The 20,201-nt window shown below is 47.5% G+C and overlaps 1 protein-coding gene across 6 annotated transcripts in view; it reads left to right on the top strand.

Moving 5' to 3' along the window:
• ARMC9 (armadillo repeat containing 9) overlaps positions 1-20,201 on the top strand; it is a 138,676-nt gene that overhangs the window by 35,553 nt on the left and 82,922 nt on the right. For all 6 annotated transcript variants that reach the window (XM_027118646.1, XM_027118627.1, XM_027118635.1 and 3 more), the window contains 4 exons: positions 7,551-7,585; positions 10,539-10,650; positions 13,682-13,774; positions 19,108-19,198. In XM_027118646.1, coding sequence (XP_026974447.1) covers positions 7,551-7,585; positions 10,539-10,650; positions 13,682-13,774; positions 19,108-19,198 — 331 coding nt within the window. The remainder of the gene's footprint in view (positions 1-7,550; positions 7,586-10,538; positions 10,651-13,681; positions 13,775-19,107; positions 19,199-20,201) is intronic.

The raw sequence follows: 20,201 nt of genomic DNA, 5'->3' as shown, positions 1-20,201 counted from the left end.
CTGTTATGGTGGCTCTAAGGTACAGAGTGTGAGCCTCAGAAACCGCGGGAGAGAGGATGTGCTCTGTTTGCCTTAACTCGCAACCACTTTTTTTCCCCACTTGAGTCATTCACTTAATAACAGGCCATAAAAACTGCAAACAATTTTTTATTGTTCCTAGTATATTTTTCTTATAAGGTGATAAAAAGTGGGTAAGGGTTCATTATGGAAGTGTAAAAGAATATTGTAGTTGACTAGGCATGCCTAATGTCAATGTATGATATCAGATTTATAACGCATGAAGAGGAAATTAGGGTACAATTTAGATCGGATGTCTGGTGACTGAGCCAATCGGATCTAGGACTTGGAAGAAGATTGCTTTTTTATTTGTTTAAGGGAATATAGTCTACCCGAAGTCCAAACAGGATGCCATCAGTTTCAAGATAAATAGGTAGGCACGGACCAGCCTTCCTTCTAGCCTGGTCCTCGATCAGCTTCTCCTCGGGCTTGAGCGTTTCAATTCACTGTACTGACAGGAGCCTGGCTGAAGCCCATCAGAAAACGGCTGGTGCTACGAAGTTTAGTGCCTTTGATACTGGTTTTAAAATCTGGCTGTTAAGAATCTGGCCCTCTGCAACCTCGTTCACTGTTGAAAGTTCAGAAGGGCTCAGTAAATAAGACCCTTCTTCCCCCTGAGTTCCGAACCAATCGAAAAATACAACAATAGAATGAAGGGAAAAGGAGCTGGAGATGTTGCCACTGATTCTGACAAAGCTTATGTTGGAGAATGTGGATTTTTTTTTTGGTAGGCAGGTGGGTAACCTACTGTTGAGCCCTGGAATTAAAGAAACAATCCCCCCCACCCCACCCACCCCACCCCCCGTCATGGACAGCTGTGGCCCAGCCCCTGCTCTCCACCCGCTCCACCCCTACCACTGGGGCTGTGCTCTCTGCGCAGCCTCACTGCCCAGAGGAGGCGGGTGCGGGGCGGTGCAAATCCAGTAAGTCACCCCCTCTGGGGGGTATATGTGAAGACTGTGTATGTGTGGAGGCCGAGGACCCCACTGAGGAGACAAGAAGTGTGTTTCCACCCTACCTCCTTCCCACCCAGGTAACTGTGTCCGGAAGTCTGATGCAGTATCAGAGCTGGGCGTCAAATGCACATGCTCCCAGGGTTGATAATGATGGATTAACTCTTGAGAAGAGAGCTCTCCTGGGTGGCCTCTTCCAGCGTGACTGCTTGTCACCACCCTAACCCCAGGTTTGTCATGCCGCGGTCCTTACCAAGTCAGGCTCCAAACCCTGGGGCCCATTATTTGCTGGGATTTGAGATGAATCTGATTTTGTATTATCAGGAATCTAGTGATAAGTAGTAAAAGGAGAAACTTCTTCCTCAGAGCACAAGAGGGAGGTTTTTTGTGTGTTCTAAGGTTATACAAGGGATACAAGAATACGTTAGCTGGACAATACACAACAATTTAGCAGTAAATGGAGCAAAGCAGAAACCCCTTCCCTCCCTCACACGCACCCCATCCCGCCTTCCTCCACAGATAAGTGTTGACTGTGTTTCACATACATCCTCCAGACCTTTAAACATTGTATATAATTGCGATTTTATTGCACATATCATTCTGCAGCTGTCTCCTTTCACTTAACTACATTTTTGAAAGTCTTTCTTGTCCCTTTAGCATACTTGTATTTCCCTTATCTTTCAGAATTTTAGTTGGAGAACAATATGGTGCATTTAGCCATTCCTCTGGCAGACATTGTCGGTTTTTTGCTCTTTCTAATGATGCAGCGTCCATCTTTGTGTGCTGCAAATAGCATTTAAAAGTGCTTTGGTATGTCTTTCTCTCCTTAGCCCCCTGTTTGCAGTGGGCAAGCATGAATGCAGAGACACTCTCGAGGTGGAAAACTGAGCACAGCCCCCGGTTGAGTCCCAAGTCCCGCCCTGTGGCGCCTCTAGGTTTGTGATTCATCGGATGGGAAAGTTTCCATTTAAACCCATCCTTATTGGGAAAATGGCTCTTTGGGGAGTTAACCCTCCCTTTCTTCCACGACTCCAGGTAGGCCGCGCTGGAAGTACAAGTTACAGTACTTCCCAGTGTGATAGCATGAAATATCTTAAAGGCGCAGGACGTGTGAATCCTAGGAGGCATCTGCTTCCAGAATCAACCACTTTGTTAGCAGTGAAAACCTGCAGGGGCGGGGCTGGCGGGGGTGGCGGGGGTGGCGGTGACCCTTCGGGGAGGTGGCCGCGTGCCGATGTTCAGGAAGCCTTGCTGTGGCACTGCTCTGCTAAGGAGGGTACTTCCCGAAGCTTCCTGCTGTGTGGACTGTGGCTCTGCAAATGAAGCCCAGCCTCTTCAGCCTTGGCGTTCTCCCTCAGGCGGCTTGCTTAAGTCTTGGCAGGACGCCTGCCCTTTCCCCATGTTGCCACTGCATTTCGAGGCAGCCTTTCTGGGCCCAGTGCTCTGTGTATCGAGGACGGGGAGTTGCACACCTGGTTCCCCTCTCCCTACCACACCTCATACACCAGTGCCTGTCACGTACCTGAACTGACCCTGCTGATGTGAGGATTGAATACCTTTGGTCTCATCAGTCGGTAGGACCGTGATCGGCAGAGGGGAACTGTGCCATTAGCTCGGACCTTTTCCCTGACCTCCAAACCCAGACTTACCGGCCTTCTCCCCGTGAATGTCTGACAGGCACGTCACACTTTCCGTGTCCCAACCCAGGCTCATCTTTTCCTCCACACGGGTGATTTCCCTCCTGTGTTTCTGTCTCAGCAAATGGCACTCCAGGGAGCCCCGGGGGTCACCCGAGGCTCTTCCCTTTCCTCTGCCCTGTGCTCAGGTGGCCGTGGGGATCTGGGCGGGCTTCCTCCCTCCTGCCCTGCCTCTGTTGCTTTATGTCTGTTCAGGCTCTCCCTCTTTCTGTCCTGGCTTAAAGCAACATTTCCTGCCTGGTCTCAGTCTCAAAACTCTTAGATTTCTGATGGCTCATTCACACGGGAGCTGGAGTGACCTTTCTGGTTGTGTCTTATTTATTTACTTATGCCCACAGGCTTCAGGAAGGATTCAGGTACATACAGGAATCCCATCTGGTTACTCCCTTGCTTAATACCTGTCATTGCTTCCCGTCCGACGTGCTCAGCATGGAGTCCCCAGCCCTCCATGATCTCATGCGCATCTGTCTCTCTAGGCCTGACTCGGGTCTCAGAAACCCCAAGAAGCCCCAGCGCCCCAGCCCCTGGCACCTTCCCAGGTGTGCGCATTGCTGTGCACCTTGCCCGGCCCCAGGCTCTCAGCCGCCTTCAGGCTGTGGGTGGTGAGGCAAGGCCAAGGGTTCAGACACTGGGCACTCCCACACCACGCGCACACATAGCGCCGCTTCCAGATCGCATTTGCACAGTTTTCCATTCCAGCGCTCCCCTTCTGCGGTCACAACCCTGCGTTTTCGAGTTGTGTCCGTACCCCTTCCTGTTACAGAGCTGGCCACAGCAGCCTCCCTTGTCCATGTGGCGGGGATGTCCCTCTGGGTCCCCGGCTCCTGTTGCCTCTCTGTCGCGTGGCCGACACACATTTCCTCAGGTTTCCCGCAGTGGTGACTTAACCTCTCCTGGTGACCATTCCCCGTGAGGTCGCCTGACAAGGGTCCTGCCTTTGTCCTGCACCGCACAGGCGGCACCTGGGTTCAGCGTTAGTCCCACGTGAGCGGGGCCGGGGAAGAAGGGCTGGCAGTGGACCAGCCTGGTCCGAGGAGGTTTCTGGCTCCAGGCGGGGCCTTCCTGTCGCCCTGGGGCTCGCAGCCACTGCTGGTGTCGGCGAGGCTCCTTCTTTCTGACCCTCCCTGGGCTGCGCACACCCGCTGCTCCTGTGGAGCAGCAGTTCCCGAAGTGTGTGCATTGAAGCCAGTCCCATGGGATGTCCCCGTCCCCAAGCAAACTGTTGATGTCACAAGTTTGAGACACGCTGGGTACTGAGATTCACGACCCTTAGCCGTACACCAAACTCCCTGGAGAAGTCCCACAGTGACAGGCCCCTGCCAACCCAGTCCACCTCCAGTCGCTCATGACCCAGGGACACTCTCGCCACATCACACCTCCTCCCGGTTTCTCTAAGCACGCTTCCTGACGTCATGCGTCATTAGCAAAGCCCCTCATCCTGCTGTTGTCACCAAGAGTGGTCCCAGGCTCGTGTGGCCCCAGTAACGCCCTCGCCCACACCATGACCCCGAGGGCCGGGCTCCGCTTCCTTGCCTGCAGCTGGGAAGGGGTGGGGCCGTAGTTCTGCGTGTTCACTCTCGGCTGAGGTAGCAGGTCAGTTCTCCCACGTCCAAGCTTGCAGAGAGCCCTGCCCTGAGCCCGGCACGGCACAGGCGCTCAGTGACTAACTGACAGGTGCATACGTTCCTCGTTCCACTGGCCTCTACCTGTGCCCGGAAAGGGCTGCCACACGTTCACACTGTGCTTGCCCAGTGGAAAGCGCCACCCCTCTGCGCCCACGTCCGCCGTGGCCGGGGCGCCGGCCTCCTCCTGGTGCCCCAGGCCTTGGGGGCCTTACTCTGAGTGCCAGCGTAGAATCCCGGAACTCACACAGCGCCCACTGGGGCTGCGGTCAGGGCCTCCTTAGCGAGGGGATGCTCCCTGGGCTTGTCGTCCATACTCAAAATCCAGAGTTACCTTGAGAGGGAAATTATTCCAGCTGATGATGATTCTGGGGCCTCTCCCAGCTTTCTCTTCCTGGGGCTTTTCTTCCTTAGCCAGACTGTCGTAGCTGTGTCCACCCCGCCTACGCGCAGAGCAGCGCCCGCAGCTGGTGGCAGTGACCTTTAGGAATCCAATCCAAGGTAAAGGTTAGTCAACAGATCAGAGCAGCCCCCTCAGTGTTCGAGTATTCTTATTAACGCCTCCACCTAAGAAGGAAGTGGTAGCCGTCACCCACTGTGAGTTCTCCATTCCATGGGCAAATTTATACTTGGGTGTCAATGTTAAGGTCAACTTCTTCATAACTTACGCCCAGTACCTCTCAGCTCTAGCATCCCTGTCAGCACTGGGAGCTCAGCGTGGACAGGCAGAAAAGAGGGGAAGCTACGCTGACTTCCGTGCGCCCTCGTTGGCATCTGCACCCACTGGCATAGCATTGCCACCATCTTGCAGGCGAGGCACGGAGATTTATTTGATCATTGATTCTGCCCACTGGATTGCAAGCTCTCTGAGAAGAGGGCTTTTGCCTTGCCCACCGATTTCAGCGGTGCCTAGCAGAGGCCTGTTAGATTGTGGGCAGCCAGTACTTACTGAATGAAATACCACACCTTCCTCCCCGTTAGGAGCAGGCTGGGCCATTCTCCCCTCGGCTCATTGCCCGCTTTAAAAGAGAAATTTTATTTACTTGATTGAATAGTAAAGTCTCAATACTGTTTAACATACTGGCTCTTCTCATGAAAGGGTCAGTTATTACTGCTTTTCAATTACTTTCTTCACAGGGCAAATAGAATGATATAGAATTTAGCAAAAGAGAAAAAAATCAGTGTTTTAAAAGATAGAGAACACTTTCTTTTCTTTTCTTTTTTTTTTTTTTTTTTTGCGGTACGCGGACCTCTCACTGTTGTGGCCTCTCCCGCTGCGGAGCACAGGCTCCGTACGTGCAGGCTCAGCGGCCACGGCTCACGGGCCCAGCCGTTCCGCAGCACGTGGGATCTTCCCAGACCGGGGCACGAACCCGTGTCCCCTGCATCGGCAGGCGGACTCTCAACCACTGCGCCACCAGGGAAGCCCGAGAACATTTTCTTAATTATGATAAAAGGGGGTTGTATGTAAATGAATTTTATTTGTGGAAATATGAAGTAGCCAATATCACTAACTTTAAAATATTTTTCTCTTGTGTATATATTATGCGAGTGTTTTACTATGGCTGTGTCCTTCATTGACCACATTACTGGCTCCTTGATCCCCTTAATGCGTTAGACAAGTCATTTAGATGACATTTCAAACAATGTTCTGAGCTCCTTGCTGTTTAAGCCAATAACAGGAATAACAAGTAATTAATTTTTAAAAAGTCAAGGGTTTTAAAAAAAAAAAAAAAGGAAAGGGAATTCCCTGGCAGTCCAGTGGTTAGGACGCCGAGCTCTGACTGCCGAGGGCGTGGGTTCAGTCCCTCGTCGGGGAACTAAGATCCCACAAGTTGCACAGTGTGGCCAAAAAAGAAAAGGAAAAGTCAAAGGTTAAAAGTTACAAGATCAAAAAAAAAAAAAAAAAAAGTTACAATATCACACCTGGTCATGAACCATTTAAAAGCAGGGTTTTCGGTCTTCAAGGTGAGAATACGGGGATCTGTAAATACTGCGAAGGGAAGCAGTTGAGAACGTGGCCGATTTATTACATTTAGTAAATCAGTCAAGTATTCTGGAGTGCCCACTTTTGGAAGTCAGTCTTCATTCATGCATTCAACAAATAAATGTTGATTGAGTGCCTCTGTGGTCCAGGTACTGTGCCAGGTGCTGGGGACATGCAGGTGCTATATCTCCAGCCCTTGTGAAACTCCGTGTCTGCTAAAGGAGAAAGAGACAGAAATGGCTGCAAAATGATCACAGCTCAATATGATCAGCGTGGATAATGTTCCGTTCGAGGGTTGTGGTGACATAGAGGGAACTGAGCGCTACTGCCTGCCCCTTCGGGAAGGGCTCCACAGACGGCTGAGACTTCCTCTCTTCACCTCTACTTCCTTTTGTCCCCTAGAGTTCTTTTAGACAAATTCCAAACATTCTATCATTTTACCTATAAATAATTCAATATACATCTCTAACAGATAAGGGCTTCAAAAAACGAAAACGTAACCACAGTGCCAAACATAATTAATACTAATTCCTTAGTATCATGTAATACCAGTGCAGTCCATTTTCACATTTCCCGTGTTTTCTCAAAATGTCTTTTACGGTTGGTTTGAGTCCATCCAAACAAGTGTCCTTCACAGCATTTGGTGGTTTCTCTATTTCAGTACATGCTTAATACCACGTTGCTGTAGTAGCAAAAACAAAACAATAAATGGGACGTGCCCATAAAGTAGGCAGTGATTTGGCCTATAGGCAGGATTAGAAGGGAGTAGGGTGGGAGGGGGATCGTGAATTTTTTCCATAAACACCTCTAGAGCGACTTGGTGCTAAGTGCATGTGTTATTTGTATACTCAAAGATAAAATCTTAATAAAGAAGAAAACCAGGATAATAAACTGATTTTCATTGCTTTTGTTCCTTATGATGTCTTTGACTAGGCAGCTTTAAGTTCCTCTGGGAGCTTGGTCAGGGCAAACCCACCCGTTTTCTTATAGACTGCTGCTTGGAGTGGAGTAGCAACAAGCCAGAGGTGGGTGGCTTGGGAAATGCATCAGTAGGGTATTACTAAACTTGGACTTGGGCTAATTTTTAAATCATATACGATTATGGTTGGAGAATCCTGGTGGATGAAACACTTTGCAAATCCGTTGGTTCTGTGCCGTTACAGTGATTTGGGATTAATGCATTGCTGTCAATGTCTAACACGATCTCTTTCCTTCTCTCCCCCTCCCCCCTCAGGCTTCAACCATGTTAAGAGCCTCCTTGGCACCCGTGTAAGTAACTACTCTTAGGAATTGTTATTAAGGAGAATAGCTATGGGTAAAACTGAAATTCAAAACAGTTTTAATAAAAGCTCTTAACCGCCTCGCTTAGACGAATTCCTTTGATTAAGCTGGAGCTACATGTGGGTATTAAAGGAAATACCAGTAATCATAAGTAATACTTATAAAATACTTACAAAAGTATCTTTTAAAGTCAATTCTATTTACGTTGGTGAGGTAGCATCGAATGGAAGAAATTGTTGAATTGTTCCTATAATAGTCTATAGAAATCAGTTTAATCTACTGTCGTACGGCAGTCCACAGAACGTGGCAATGTCTAGATTTTATGTTCTCTCCTGAGTCACATTGTGACCAGGGCCACAGGATAGCTCTGTGTGTGCTGGGGCGTTCCTATCCAAGTCAGTTAGGCTGTCCCCCGTGGGGGTGTCTGAGGCACGGGGGCTTCACCAGGCATATGTGTTGCACTAGCAGGGAAGTTGAGAACCTTTGGCATGGACACGAGGACTAGGGTGGGTTCTGGTGACCCTCCGAGCCAGCCTTGGGTGGTGGTGGGGATTGGAGGGTGCTATGATATTACCAAGACACCTGCGGTCGATACAACATTCCTCCTTCCCTCGGTCTTGCCCGAGTCTGACATTAACCCTGCACTCTGTTCACTTCAGATGGTGGCTGTGGAATGCAGTGCTTATGAGCACGGACTGCCAGGGTTCAAACCCCCCTCTGCCACCGGCTCTGTGACCTTGGACCACTTTTATAACCTGTCTGTACCTCAGTTTCCTCATGGACTGTGGGAGAGTGGCGGGACCACAGAAATGGGGGATAGCCGAGCAACCTAGTAATATTGCCATTATTGGCAAGTAAATATGGCCCAAACATATATGACCGTTTTTCCTCCTTTGAGTAGAAGCTGCCCAGCTATAGAACATTATCAAACTTGGCTTTACAAATGGAACTTTTTTTGTCTAGAGAAAGAGCCTGTTTGCATTTTAAATGAAAACTTTTTTTCATTTTGAAATAATTTCAGAGTTGCAAAAATAGAACAAAGAATTCCCACATACCCTCCACCCAGATTCCCCAGTGTTAATATTTTACACAAGCCCAGTGCAGTTATCAAAATCAGAAAATTAATGCTGAAAAAGTCCTGTCCTCTAGTCTGCAGGGCTTATTCACATTCTATCCGTTGTTCTATCATGTCCTTTCTCTGGTCTGAGGTTCAGTCCAGGATCACACGTTAGTCTTGTCATGTCTTAGTTTCCTTTAATTTGAAATCATTCTTCAGTCTTTGTCTTTCGAGGCCTTGACACGTTTGAAGAATACTGACCAGTTATTTATAATTGGAATTTTTTGAAGTATTTGTATTCATTTTTAAACTCACAATAGTATCTGCCTCTGGAAAAAAAAATCAAAATAATCAGTGTACCATGTACAGAGGTTTACTATTTGCCATATGAAATAGAAGACTCTGACGCTCCTCCCCAGGAGTGTTAACTGAGACCCCATTCGATGCCCTCTTTTCTGGCTTTTTCTTCCAGGCCCTATAAGAGGATCTCATTTTTTCTTTTAAAAACTAACCTTAAGGGAACACCCTGGCGGTCCAGTGGTTAGGACTGTGTGCTTTCACTGCTGAGGGCACGGGTTCGATCCATGGTCTCGGGGAGCTAAGATCCTGCAAGCTGCGTGGCGTGGCCAAAAAAAAAACTAGCATGTAATTTTTTCCTATAATGTAAGTAATACATGCTCATTATAGAAAATTTGAGTCTATAGAAACATGAAGAAGAAAATTTAGAGAGCCCCAAATCCTACCTCCCAGAGGTATTAGCTCAGTTTTTCCTCCACCCTTAAAAACAAATGAAACCCTACAGCTTTAGTCTTTGCACTCAATTCTTCATGAATTCTCATTTAATATTAATATTCTCTGCACAGTATTAGAAGAATCATATTTTGTTTTGTTCTTAGTTTTTTTATTTTGAAATGATTATAGCTTCATAGGAAGCTGAGTCCCTCAGTGTCTCAGATAAGGTGATGACATCTTATCTGACTGTAGTACAACAGCAAAACGAGGAAATTGACGTGGAGACAGTGCAGACCTCATTCAGTTTTCCATTTTTCTATACACTCCAATCTTCTTCTATTCAACAAAACGGAATGTGAAGATACTTGTTTTAGTGACAAGGCATCTGAGGTGGTCCCTTTTGTTTCTGGCCAGCCAGATGCAGATGTTGGGTCATCTGCACCGTGTGGATCTCTGAACAGCGGTCTCTCTTAGTTGAAACCTGCCTTCGCCTGAGGTCTGACTCGGAGTCCTCCTGAGGAGGGTTTGCAAATTGCCCTACTTACTACCTGTCTCACTGGCACGTCCCCACTGCTGCTTCCTGGCCACACCCTCCTACCTCCTGGATGGTCAGCTGTGTGCCTCCTCTTCACAGTTGTTTTCTGATCCCTGTTCTGTCCTTCACATCTCCCCAAGCCAGTCCGTCAGGCTTGAGAGGGACAGTGGCTTCAGGTTTTTAGGGAGGACCCTAGGGTAGCCTGCTGAAACTAATAGGCTTTGGACTTTGCTCAGGATTCTAACTAGAACTCAGGATTCTATGATGCCTCCAAGGTGACTTCATCCCCGTGGTGCGGAGCCCTGGCCTATTGTGAATGTGGTGGTATCTAACCCCATTAGGCCGAGACTCCTTGTTTTAGGAAAAGTGTTATATAGACCCTGGTACATGCAACAGAAGAGACAGAGCTGAGCCCGTGGAAGCTGGGGTGGGGGGCCTGGAACCCAGCCCTCTTGGTGGAGGCCTGGAGTTAACGCAAGGAGCACAGAGAGCAAGTGGGCCACTGCCCGTCCAGAGTGTCAGAGCAGCTCTAGATGAGACTGTCGTGATACTCAGGGCGTGTGATGAACACGCCCTTTTGCTCTGTTCTTTCTCTTTGAACTTGTGTTGCTGAGTAGGAAACTGAAGGATGTCCCCTTACTGCCCTCCTTGGATTATGAGAAACTGAAGAAGGATTTGATTTTGGGGAGTGACCGCTTGAAAGCCTTTTTGTTGCAGGCTCTGCGCTGGGTAAGTACCTTTTTCTTGAAGTTAAAAAAAAAAAGGGGGCTTCCCTGGTGGCGCAGTGGTTGAGAGTCCGCCTGCCGATGCAGGGGACGTGGCTTCGTGCCCCGGTCCGGGAAGATCCCACATGCCACGGAGAGGCTGGGCCCGTGAGCCATGGCCGCTGAGCCTGCGCGTCCGGAGCCTGTGCTCCGCAACGGGAGAGGCCACAACACTGAGAGGCCCAGGTACCGAGAAAAAAAAAAAAAAAAAAAAAGACCATGCTGGTTTTCTTGGCTGGCTGCCTTGCCTGTATCTTTTAACCCATCTTCTCAAAATCTTTCTTCATGCTTCCTGCTGACACCAAGAGCGAAAATGAAAAGCAGCTTCTGAATATCACTGTGGTCTCTTTTAAAAAACCCCTATGTTGACGTCACAGCTGCCGTTGCCTTCACTCGATGATTTGATACATGATGATTTGGTACATGTAGTTTCAAGGCCCCGGAGACGTCCTGGCATCTGGCCCTTCCCTGGTCCTGAGCCAGACTCACAGCTGGTGGCGTCGGTGTTTTAGAGCACGAGTCCCGCTCACACTGACCCCCGCAGACACCTCTGGATTTAGGTATTCCCGCGCAGCCACACGAGCAGGCATCAAGGGTGGAAACTTATTACCAAGTCTTTAAGGAAAATAGAGTGTAATCTAAATAGTTACTTTTCTGGAAATTCCCTGGTGGTCCAGTGGTTAGGACGCCACGCTTCCCCTGCAGGGGGCACAGGTTTGATCCCTGGTCAGGGAACTAAGATCCTGCAAGCCACGCGGCACAGCCAAAAAAAAGAAAAAAAGCCTTCGTTTAAATAAATAAATGGTTGCTTTGCTCGCCAGTTTTCAGATTGATCACAGTTAAGGCAGTGGTTCTCAAGCTTTCTGGTCCCAGACCTCTTGACACTGTCAAAAATTACTGAGGAACCCAAAGAGCTTTGTTTATGTGAATTTTATCTACCAAAATTTCACAGTATTAGAAGTTAAAGCTGAGAAAACGTAAACTATATATTTATTAATTCATTTAAGATGAACAGTAATAAACTGAGGACATAACATAACATATTTTTTATGAAAAATAACTATTTTCCAAACTAAAAAAAAAATTAGTGAGAAGACTGACATTGTTTTCCACTTTTATAAATTTCTTTCATGTCTGGCTTACTGGGGGGCAGCTGGATTCTCATCTCTGCTTCTACATTCAGTTTGTCACAGTATCTATCACGCTTCATATGACCTCTGAGAGGTTGATCATTAAAAAGGCAAAACATGCCTTAGTATTATTATGAAAATAATTGTGACCTTCTAGACTACCCTGAAGGGACTCTCCAAGTGTAGTATGGGGAACCCTTCTAGATCCCCAGGGTTCCCCAGACTACATTTTGAGAACTGCTGGCCTAAGTCAACACTGGTTCACTCTTTTTTTAAAATTTTTATTGGAGTACAGTTTATTCATTTATTGGGCTCTCTCTAGTTGTGGCGAGCGGGGGCTACCCTTCGCTGCGGTGCGTGGGCTTCCCATGGCGGTGGCTTCTCTTGCTGCAGAGCACGGGCTCTAGGCGCGCAGGCTTCAGTAGTTGTGGCATGCAGCTCTAGAGCGCAGGCTCAGTAGTTGTGGCACACAGGCTCAGTAGTTGTGGCACACGGGCTTAGTTGCTCTGCGACATGTGGGATCTTCCCGGACCAGGGCTCGAACCCGTGTCCCCTGCATCAGCAGGCGGATTCTTAACCCCTGGGCCACCATGAAAGTCCCTGGTTCACTCTTTAACTGAACAATCTATTCTAATTCACCTTGAAATAGCATCAAACCCCTTCATGGATCCCCAAATTTCAGGTTATCTTGACGTCCAAATGCCTCTGAGTGATTTCCCCATCTCCCTGGGAAGCACTTGCACTCTGACGGTTGGCAGTGCTTCCGGGAATGTGGTCTGGAGGAGCGCTCTGAGGACGCTCCAGGATCAGCAGGGAGAGTCCTGGGGCCAGTGTGTCTGCTCTGGTTCTGTTGACTAGAGTGGGTGGGGTGGCGTGAGTAACCGCTAGCGGCTGTCCCTGCCCGGAGGTTTGCCGCTGCTCCAGTTACCAGCCTCCTTTTGGTTCTTCTATTATCCGCCGGGCACTTGCTATCGGTCCATGCTATTAAGCCTCTTGGCGAGACAGGATGTTCCTTTACTGAATGAATGTCATAGAAAGAGCAGGAAAAATAAAGAGATCCTTGTAATTCTGTCTGAGACCCCTCCAGCCCCTCACCCCTCCACCCCAGCCCAGCAGTAGCCTCCGAACTCACCAGAAGGGCGGCAGCCCCTGTGACCGTGTAAAGCCCATGGGTGAGAAGGCGGGAAGAGCAGCAGACTGTCCGGAACCCAAAGGTGGAGGTCCTGAGAGGCCGGTGTCCCGGAGAGGTGGGACCCACTGCGGCCAAGGAGGGAGGCCCTGGGGGAAGAGAGGACCGTATGCAAGGAGGGCGGTGCCAGGGGTGCCACACACGCGCACGCACATGCACACACAGTATCCGCAGTGCTGCTGTGCCGGCCCCTGTGGGATGGGTCTGCTCTGTGCGCCTGGCGCTCATTCACGGGCCCCCCGTCGGGCACCACGCAAAGGCACCCTGTGTTTTCACACCCCCCTCAGCTGGACCACACGTCCCCAGCCCCCACTGCGCTCACATCCCCCCGTGCTGCCCAATAGTCTGCTCGTCCTTCGGGTACCAACTCTTGAGCCACTTACGGCAAAAAAAAAAAAGCCCTCTCCAGGCATCGGTGTGCTGTCTCTTATCTGCTCCCTTACAGTCCAGTCCAATACAATCCTTCACTGCTCTGGAGGTTACATGTGTAAGTTGACTCCTGCATCGCCCATTCAGAAGTACGTTGTAATTTTTTGTTAACTGACTTGTTGGCCACCCGGCTGGGTATTACTCATCTTGTTTGGTGAAATGCATAGTTACTGGTGCTGCCAGCTGCGGGAACAGTTTCCTCCACATCGACACTTGGGTCCTGTTGCCCTTGTTTTTCTTCATTCTAGCGCTTGACCACATCGCACCCTGGAGAGCAGAGGGAGACCGTTCTGCAGGCCTACATCAGCAACGACCTCTTGGACTGTCACAGCCATAGCCAGGTGGGTGAGAGAGGGGCCAGCGCCCAGCCACGGCCTGCATTTCTGGGAAGGATCTTAGAAGGAGGAGGCTTTCATTTCTATGCATATCTTCATCGTAGTGACTGTATGTCAGCCTGGGGCTTCTGTTAGCTTCCGAAATCTGCTGTCCACCCTGGACACTGGCCCACTTTTCACTTCCAATGCAGAGTCCTAAACAAGTTAGTACTGCTGGATTCAACTCTGCAGCCCTTTTCTGCCATTTTTCCTTTTCTCAAATTCCCCGCTCTTTCTCTCACCCCACTGCTTATCATGAGTCCTGAAAACTCAGCATGACTTACAAGGGGCAAGGCAGGTAAGCAGATTCAAATTGTTTTCATCTGGGCCTGACTTAAAAAGTGTCTTGGGCTTCCCTAGTGGCGCAGTGGTTGAGAGTCTGCCTGCCGATCCAGGGGACATGGGTTTGTGCCCCAGTCCGGGAAGATCCCACGTGCCGTGGAGCGGCTGGGCCCGTGAGCCATGGCCGCTGAGCCTGCGCATCCGGAGCCTGTGCTCTGCAACGGGAGAGGCCACAGCAATGAGAGGCCTGCGTACTGAAAAAAAAAAAAGTGTCTTCAACACTCTTTGTATATAGCTTTGGACCAGATAGGTCTAATGGTGCAGTGGGAAGAGTATGGGGTTTAGAGGGAGATAAACTGGTTTCAAATCTCTGCCCCACCGACTATTGGCCAGACACCCTTAAGCAAATTTCTCAGTCTCAGGGAGATTTCCACCACCAAGAAGGGGCCATCACCTGCCTCGTGAGGTTGTTGGGATGGCTGCATGTGGTCACGCGTGGGGAGAACTTAACCCAGGGCCCAGCTCGGAGGAGTCCTCCTCCCGCCTCCGCATCCCTCTTCCCCAGGGTTCTCAGCACCTGGCCTCCTACCGAAGGAGGATCGACAGCTTGAACATGCCCTATGCAGAGAAGATACTGCATCTCATTATTTCAGTTTCATCCAAAATACTCTAAAAACTTCATCTCCCTACTGTTAGGCTTCACAGTGTGTGCCCTGAGTGCAGTATCAATACCTCTTAGGATCGCTGATGAAACAGCCCCGGAGAAAGCTTGTTGCGCGTAATCTGTTGTGTGCACAGGCGACAACATTTAAGGGTTTTGAGTTTCTTCTTTGTACATAATCGTATTGTTCCCATGAAACAGTTAAGTATGAAAAATAGTCCCTCAAATTCTTATTTTCTTTTCCTTTTTTTTTCTGTTGGTATTTGTAATGGCACGGAAACCAGCCTATAAGACACGAAGCAGCTGAAGAATATACTGTCATGACTTAATGAACTCAAATTCAAAGAGTGAATTCAATACTGATTCTTTCTGAACTGTGATATTTCATTGAATCTAAGATGTAATTTCTCCCCCCATTTTAGCATTTCCGAAACTGGAGTGTATCTAATAGCCGATGGCCTGTTACAGTTTACCTTGCAGTGCTTTTTTCTTTCTTGGTTATATATAAAAAAAATAATATGTCCTCCCATGAAAGGTGTCTTAGGTTTTGTGATATATGATATTTGTCAAAATGCCGAAATCTTTATAGCCACTGAAGATGTCATATCTTCCTCAGGTCATTATTTTTAATTGCTATCGCTTATTTATTTTTTTTAATAAGGAATGAGCTGGAGTTACCTTAAGATGTCAGAGAATCTGCAGAGCAGGAGAACTCCTTGGGAAACATGGGTGCCATGTCACCATGACACCAAAATAAATTGGGAGATATATATAGAGATATATATAGAGATATATATATATATATCCCACGTTTTGTTTATCCATTGATCAACAGACACTTGAGTTACCTCTACCGTTTGGCTGTTGTAAATAATGCTGCATTGAACATGAGTGTGCACACCCTCACTTTGTCTCAGTCAGTTCCTTGCTTTTCTTTGTAGTGTCCTCATTTGCATGTGTACCCTGAATAATATAGTGTTTGATTTGGGGTTTGCTGAGTGGCAAGCACAGACCTTGCTCTGCAAGGAAAGGGTACTGTTCCCATGTTAGATGAAGGCACCTAGGGGAAGATGACATGAATAAAATTGCTGGATTATAATCAGGCGTAGCTTCCCTGGGCTCTTAATGGTCCCCTCTGGGGACATTGGTAATCAAAGTCAGGACAGAGTCCCAGGAAGCACAGGGCCTCTGGCAGGGCTGAAAGGTAGGCCAGGTGCTGGTTATCCAGCAGCAATATGTATGGCCAAGGGGAATGGTGAGCCGCTCTGTAATCTGGGTTTTTAAGCTTGCCTCGTCTACTTCTAGTTCTCAGGAGCTGATCACATGCGAACACTTCTGTGGGGATGAAAAGACTTTCCACAGCTGATCCACACAGCAGGGTGTGAATGGGGGAGCTGGAGCTTCATCAGAACAAGGGCAGGGGTATCCAAGTGTGGATGACTCTGGGCTCACCTTACCCAGGTAGTTTGCACTCTATTTGAAAATATGTTACATGGTGCACTACTTTGGATCTCTGGCCGTATTTGCTAAAACCGCATAGTCTGTGTCCTAGCAGAACCACTCCTAAGTATAACCCCAACAGAAATGTGTCCATACGTTCAACTAAAAGATGTGTAAGAATGCTCATAGCAGCACTATTTATAAGAATCAAAACACTGGCTATAACCCAAATGTCTCATCAAGGGTAGAATGGATAACTCAACTGGGATATATTTGTAAAATGAGATGTCTAGAGCAATGGGAAGGAGCACACAGCATACAACACGGATGACTCTCACAGACATAATACTGAATGAAAGAGTCAGACATAAAAGAATACATACTGCATGACTTTACTTATTAAAACATTTAAAAATGGACAGAACTAACCTACGATATAAGAAGCCAGGAGAGATATTGCCCTTGATTTGGAAAGGGACCCCGGAAGGGCGTCTGGGGCTTTGGTAATGTTCTGTTTCTTTCTTTTTTTTTTTTTTTTTTTTTGCGGTACGCGGGCCTCTCACTGCTGTGGCCTCTCCCGTTGCGGAGCACAGGCTCTGGACGCGCAGGCTCAGCGGCCATGGCTCACGGGCCCATCCTCCCGGACTGGGGCACGAACCCGTGTCCCCTGCATCGGCAGGCAGACTCTCAACCACTCCGCCACCAGGGAAGCCCAGTGTTCTGTTTCTTGATTTGACTACCGGTTACCCACGTGTCATCAAGCTGCACACTCATGGTCTGGGCAATATTCTGTATGGATGTTATATTTCAATAAAAATTTTACCTAAATGAATATGGTACAGTGGCAATAGGCATCTTGGGGATGACAGCCTTTGGTATGTTACTCTCTTGAGTCAGTCATTCAGGTGGCCCTCCACATCTGGGGCACAGCTGCCTTCCAGAAATCTCTTTTCACCAAACGTATGTTGATTCCTTGCAGCCCTTTCCTGAATTAGATCTCTGTTTCCAATATTCCGTATTGTCTTCTTGGTGAGGCCTTTAGTTAATAGCTTCTAGAAAAAGGATGGATGGGGAGTATATTTTTCAAGACTGTGTATGTCTGAAAATATCGTTATTCTTTGTATAGAACTCTGGGTTGTAAATAATTATCCTTCAGAATTTTGAAGATATTGCTTCATTGTCTTTTAGGTTCCAGTGTTGCTGTTGAAAAGTCCCAAGCCATTCTAATTCCTGACCCTTTGTATGTGACCTGTTTTTTTCTCTCTAGAAACGTGTTGAATCTTTTCTTTTTCACCAGTGTTAATGAATTTCCCATTGATGCCTTTCATGATGTGTATTTGATTCACTGTTTTGGGCACTTTGTGACCCCTTTCAATCTGACAACTTTAGTTCTGGGAACTTTTCTTGAGTTGTTTTGTTGATGATTTCCTCTCTTGTTTTCTCTATTCATTCTTTCTGAATGTTGGGCCTCTTGAACTGGTTCTCTATCTTTTTTCTCATATTTTCCATGTTTTTCATTTTGTTCCACTTTCTGGGAGATTTCCTCATCTTTATTTTCCAACCCTCCTGTAGAGTTTTTCATTTCCCTTTTTTGTGTTTTTTTTGTAGCATTCTGTTGTTTCATGGATACAGTTATATCTCTGAGGATATTAATGACAAATTTTTGTCTATTTTTAGTTTTCTTCTCCCTGCACAGTCTCATTTCCTCCAAGTTGCTTCTCTCCCCTGCCCTATTTGTTTTGGCCTTATTTTCCACATTAGAAACTTTCCTTGAGTTCCTGGTAGACCTTGGTTATCTCCTGATGTTTAGAGTGGAGGGACTGAAAAGCTGACTGGTGGTTCTGAAGGTGAGGGTCAGGCCTGTAGGCATAGAGCTCCACTGAGGGTGACCCTGGTGGGCCATCTATTGGGAACCTCTGATTTCAGAAACTTTAGTTCTTTCCCTGTTTCCAGGGCTGGTCATTCTCCTCCAGGAAGTGTCTTCTAATCTGCCTAGAAGGTAACAGTCTGGTTGGCAGTGTTCCGAGAGCCAGGTAGGGGAAGAGGACGGAGGTGGCTCTCTGTCAAGCATTTATCCTGCTTTTAGGCACCACCCCTGCTCCATTTTGGTGTGGCAGCCCTGCTCACCTGTGCCTGCTGTCCTCCGTCCAGAGACCTTTTGTGTTGCCCTCAAAAGAGAGCACTCCCAGATGTGTGATGGGAGGTGAACGGGAGGACGGCTGTGCAGGAGCAGCGTGGGGGGGATCTAGCTGCTGCCTCCACAGCTTTCATTCCTTCTTCTTGACTTCCCCCCAGTTCTCGAGACTTCTGAGGGTTACGTGATGTAAGCTGGTGATTCCTCATTGCCCGCTTGGCGTTCTCGGGTCTGCTAAGCTTGTTACCATCCTGCATTCCTGATTCCAAGATTGTGTTGTTATAGTTTCTTGTGCTGTCCTCTCTGTCCTTGAGGATTTGTCTCCTTAAAAACTCCATTTAGTTTTATGGTGGTTTATGGTGCTGTCCTCTCTGTCCTTGAGGATTTGTCTCCTTAAAAACTCCATTTAGTTTTATGGTGGTTTTGGAGGGAGCGAAGTTAGACGAGTGTTGGATCAATTGTTCTACCTGGAAGGACATCAGCAACAGTAATAGCAAGTAGTGTTGCTTACTCGGTGTCAGTCACCATTCTAAGTGCTTCGAATAATTAATTCTTCTAAATTTGGAAGTCTGAAAAACATATTTTTTTGCCAACTCTCAGAAAAAAATCAGTTGGAAATCAAGACTGAATCACCTCTAATAAGTTCACTCAGAGGAAGAGAACAGCAGACCTGCAGAGGAGACATATGCTTCTCTCTCACTTTTCTTTCACTTCATTGCTTTTCCTCTTTTGATTGATATATATATATTTTTTTAATTATTTTTTTATTTTTTTCTCCCACAGAGGAGTGTGCTGCAGCTGCTGCACTCGAAGAGCGAGGTGGTACGGCAGTACATGGCCAGGCTCGTCAACGCTTTTGCATCCCTGGCAGAAGGTGAGACGGCAGCTCTCCTTGCCGACTGAGGGAAAAAAATGAAAAGCTGAGAATTATGTTTTATTTGGTGGACAAAACTGAAGACTTAAGCCCGGATGCAGCATCTTACATAGCTCAGAGGGACTGCTCCGAAGAGGCAAGGGGGGAGCCAGGGTATAAAAGAGTTTTTGCAGCAAAGATGAGGTAGACAGAGCATCAAAAGCTTACTGTTAAAGAAAACCAGACATCTCAAGTTAAGGAATTCAGCACTTTTCTGTGTACGGGAAGATGCAAGAGTCTGGGCTCACTGAAATCATTCCTTTGACAGGCACCTCAGCGATCTAGGGCCATAGCCTGTGCTTTCCCATCCTGAACCTCTTCAGGATGCACCGCTGGGGGTGGCTGCAGGGGCTGAGGGCTTGGCAGTGGGCAGCCTGTTGGTCTCCATCCTGAGTTCCCTCAGGGCTCACCGTCCAGAGTGGCTGCAAGTGGCTTGATGTCTGCAACATCCTTTGCTTACTGATACGGCAGGCAACATTTTTTTTTTTTCATTGATACCTTCAAAGAGAAGAGCTAGGTCTTGTGGTTGTGTCTTTCCCTGTGAAAACATATTCTTCCCCAAGTTTCTTAGCAATGGCATGTGATTCCTCAGTTTATTACTGTTTAATGCATCTAAGGTCTTTTGAAAAACTTAGTTGTTGTCATATTACTGTAACTTATGTCAGAGCAAATTTTGATGGTTTGGGAGTTTATTTTGTTAGCCTTTGGTTTTATTTTGTAAACTTTCTGGTATTGTAACGTAGTACTTTTTAGATTGCTCTCAAGATAGCAGGTAATGCATTTTTTATCATTTTCTACTTAAGACCAAATAAGGTTGGTGAAATAAAGTGATCCCAATAAGCACTATACCATGTCTTTCAAAACACTAATCCTTTTAAATCAGGAGGATTTGAAAATTCCCCAAATAACATGCCACCATAATTTAATTCAAAATGATTTTACAAAATGCCATTACCTCCCATAA

Source organism: Aethalodelphis obliquidens, unplaced genomic scaffold (genome assembly GCF_003676395.1).
Source record: "Aethalodelphis obliquidens isolate GAN/ISIS:26980383/991018 unplaced genomic scaffold, ASM367639v1 scaffold2, whole genome shotgun sequence".
In the NCBI taxonomy this organism is placed as follows: domain Eukaryota; kingdom Metazoa; phylum Chordata; class Mammalia; order Artiodactyla; family Delphinidae; genus Aethalodelphis; species Aethalodelphis obliquidens.
This window is presented reverse-complemented; position numbering and strand designations above follow the sequence as displayed.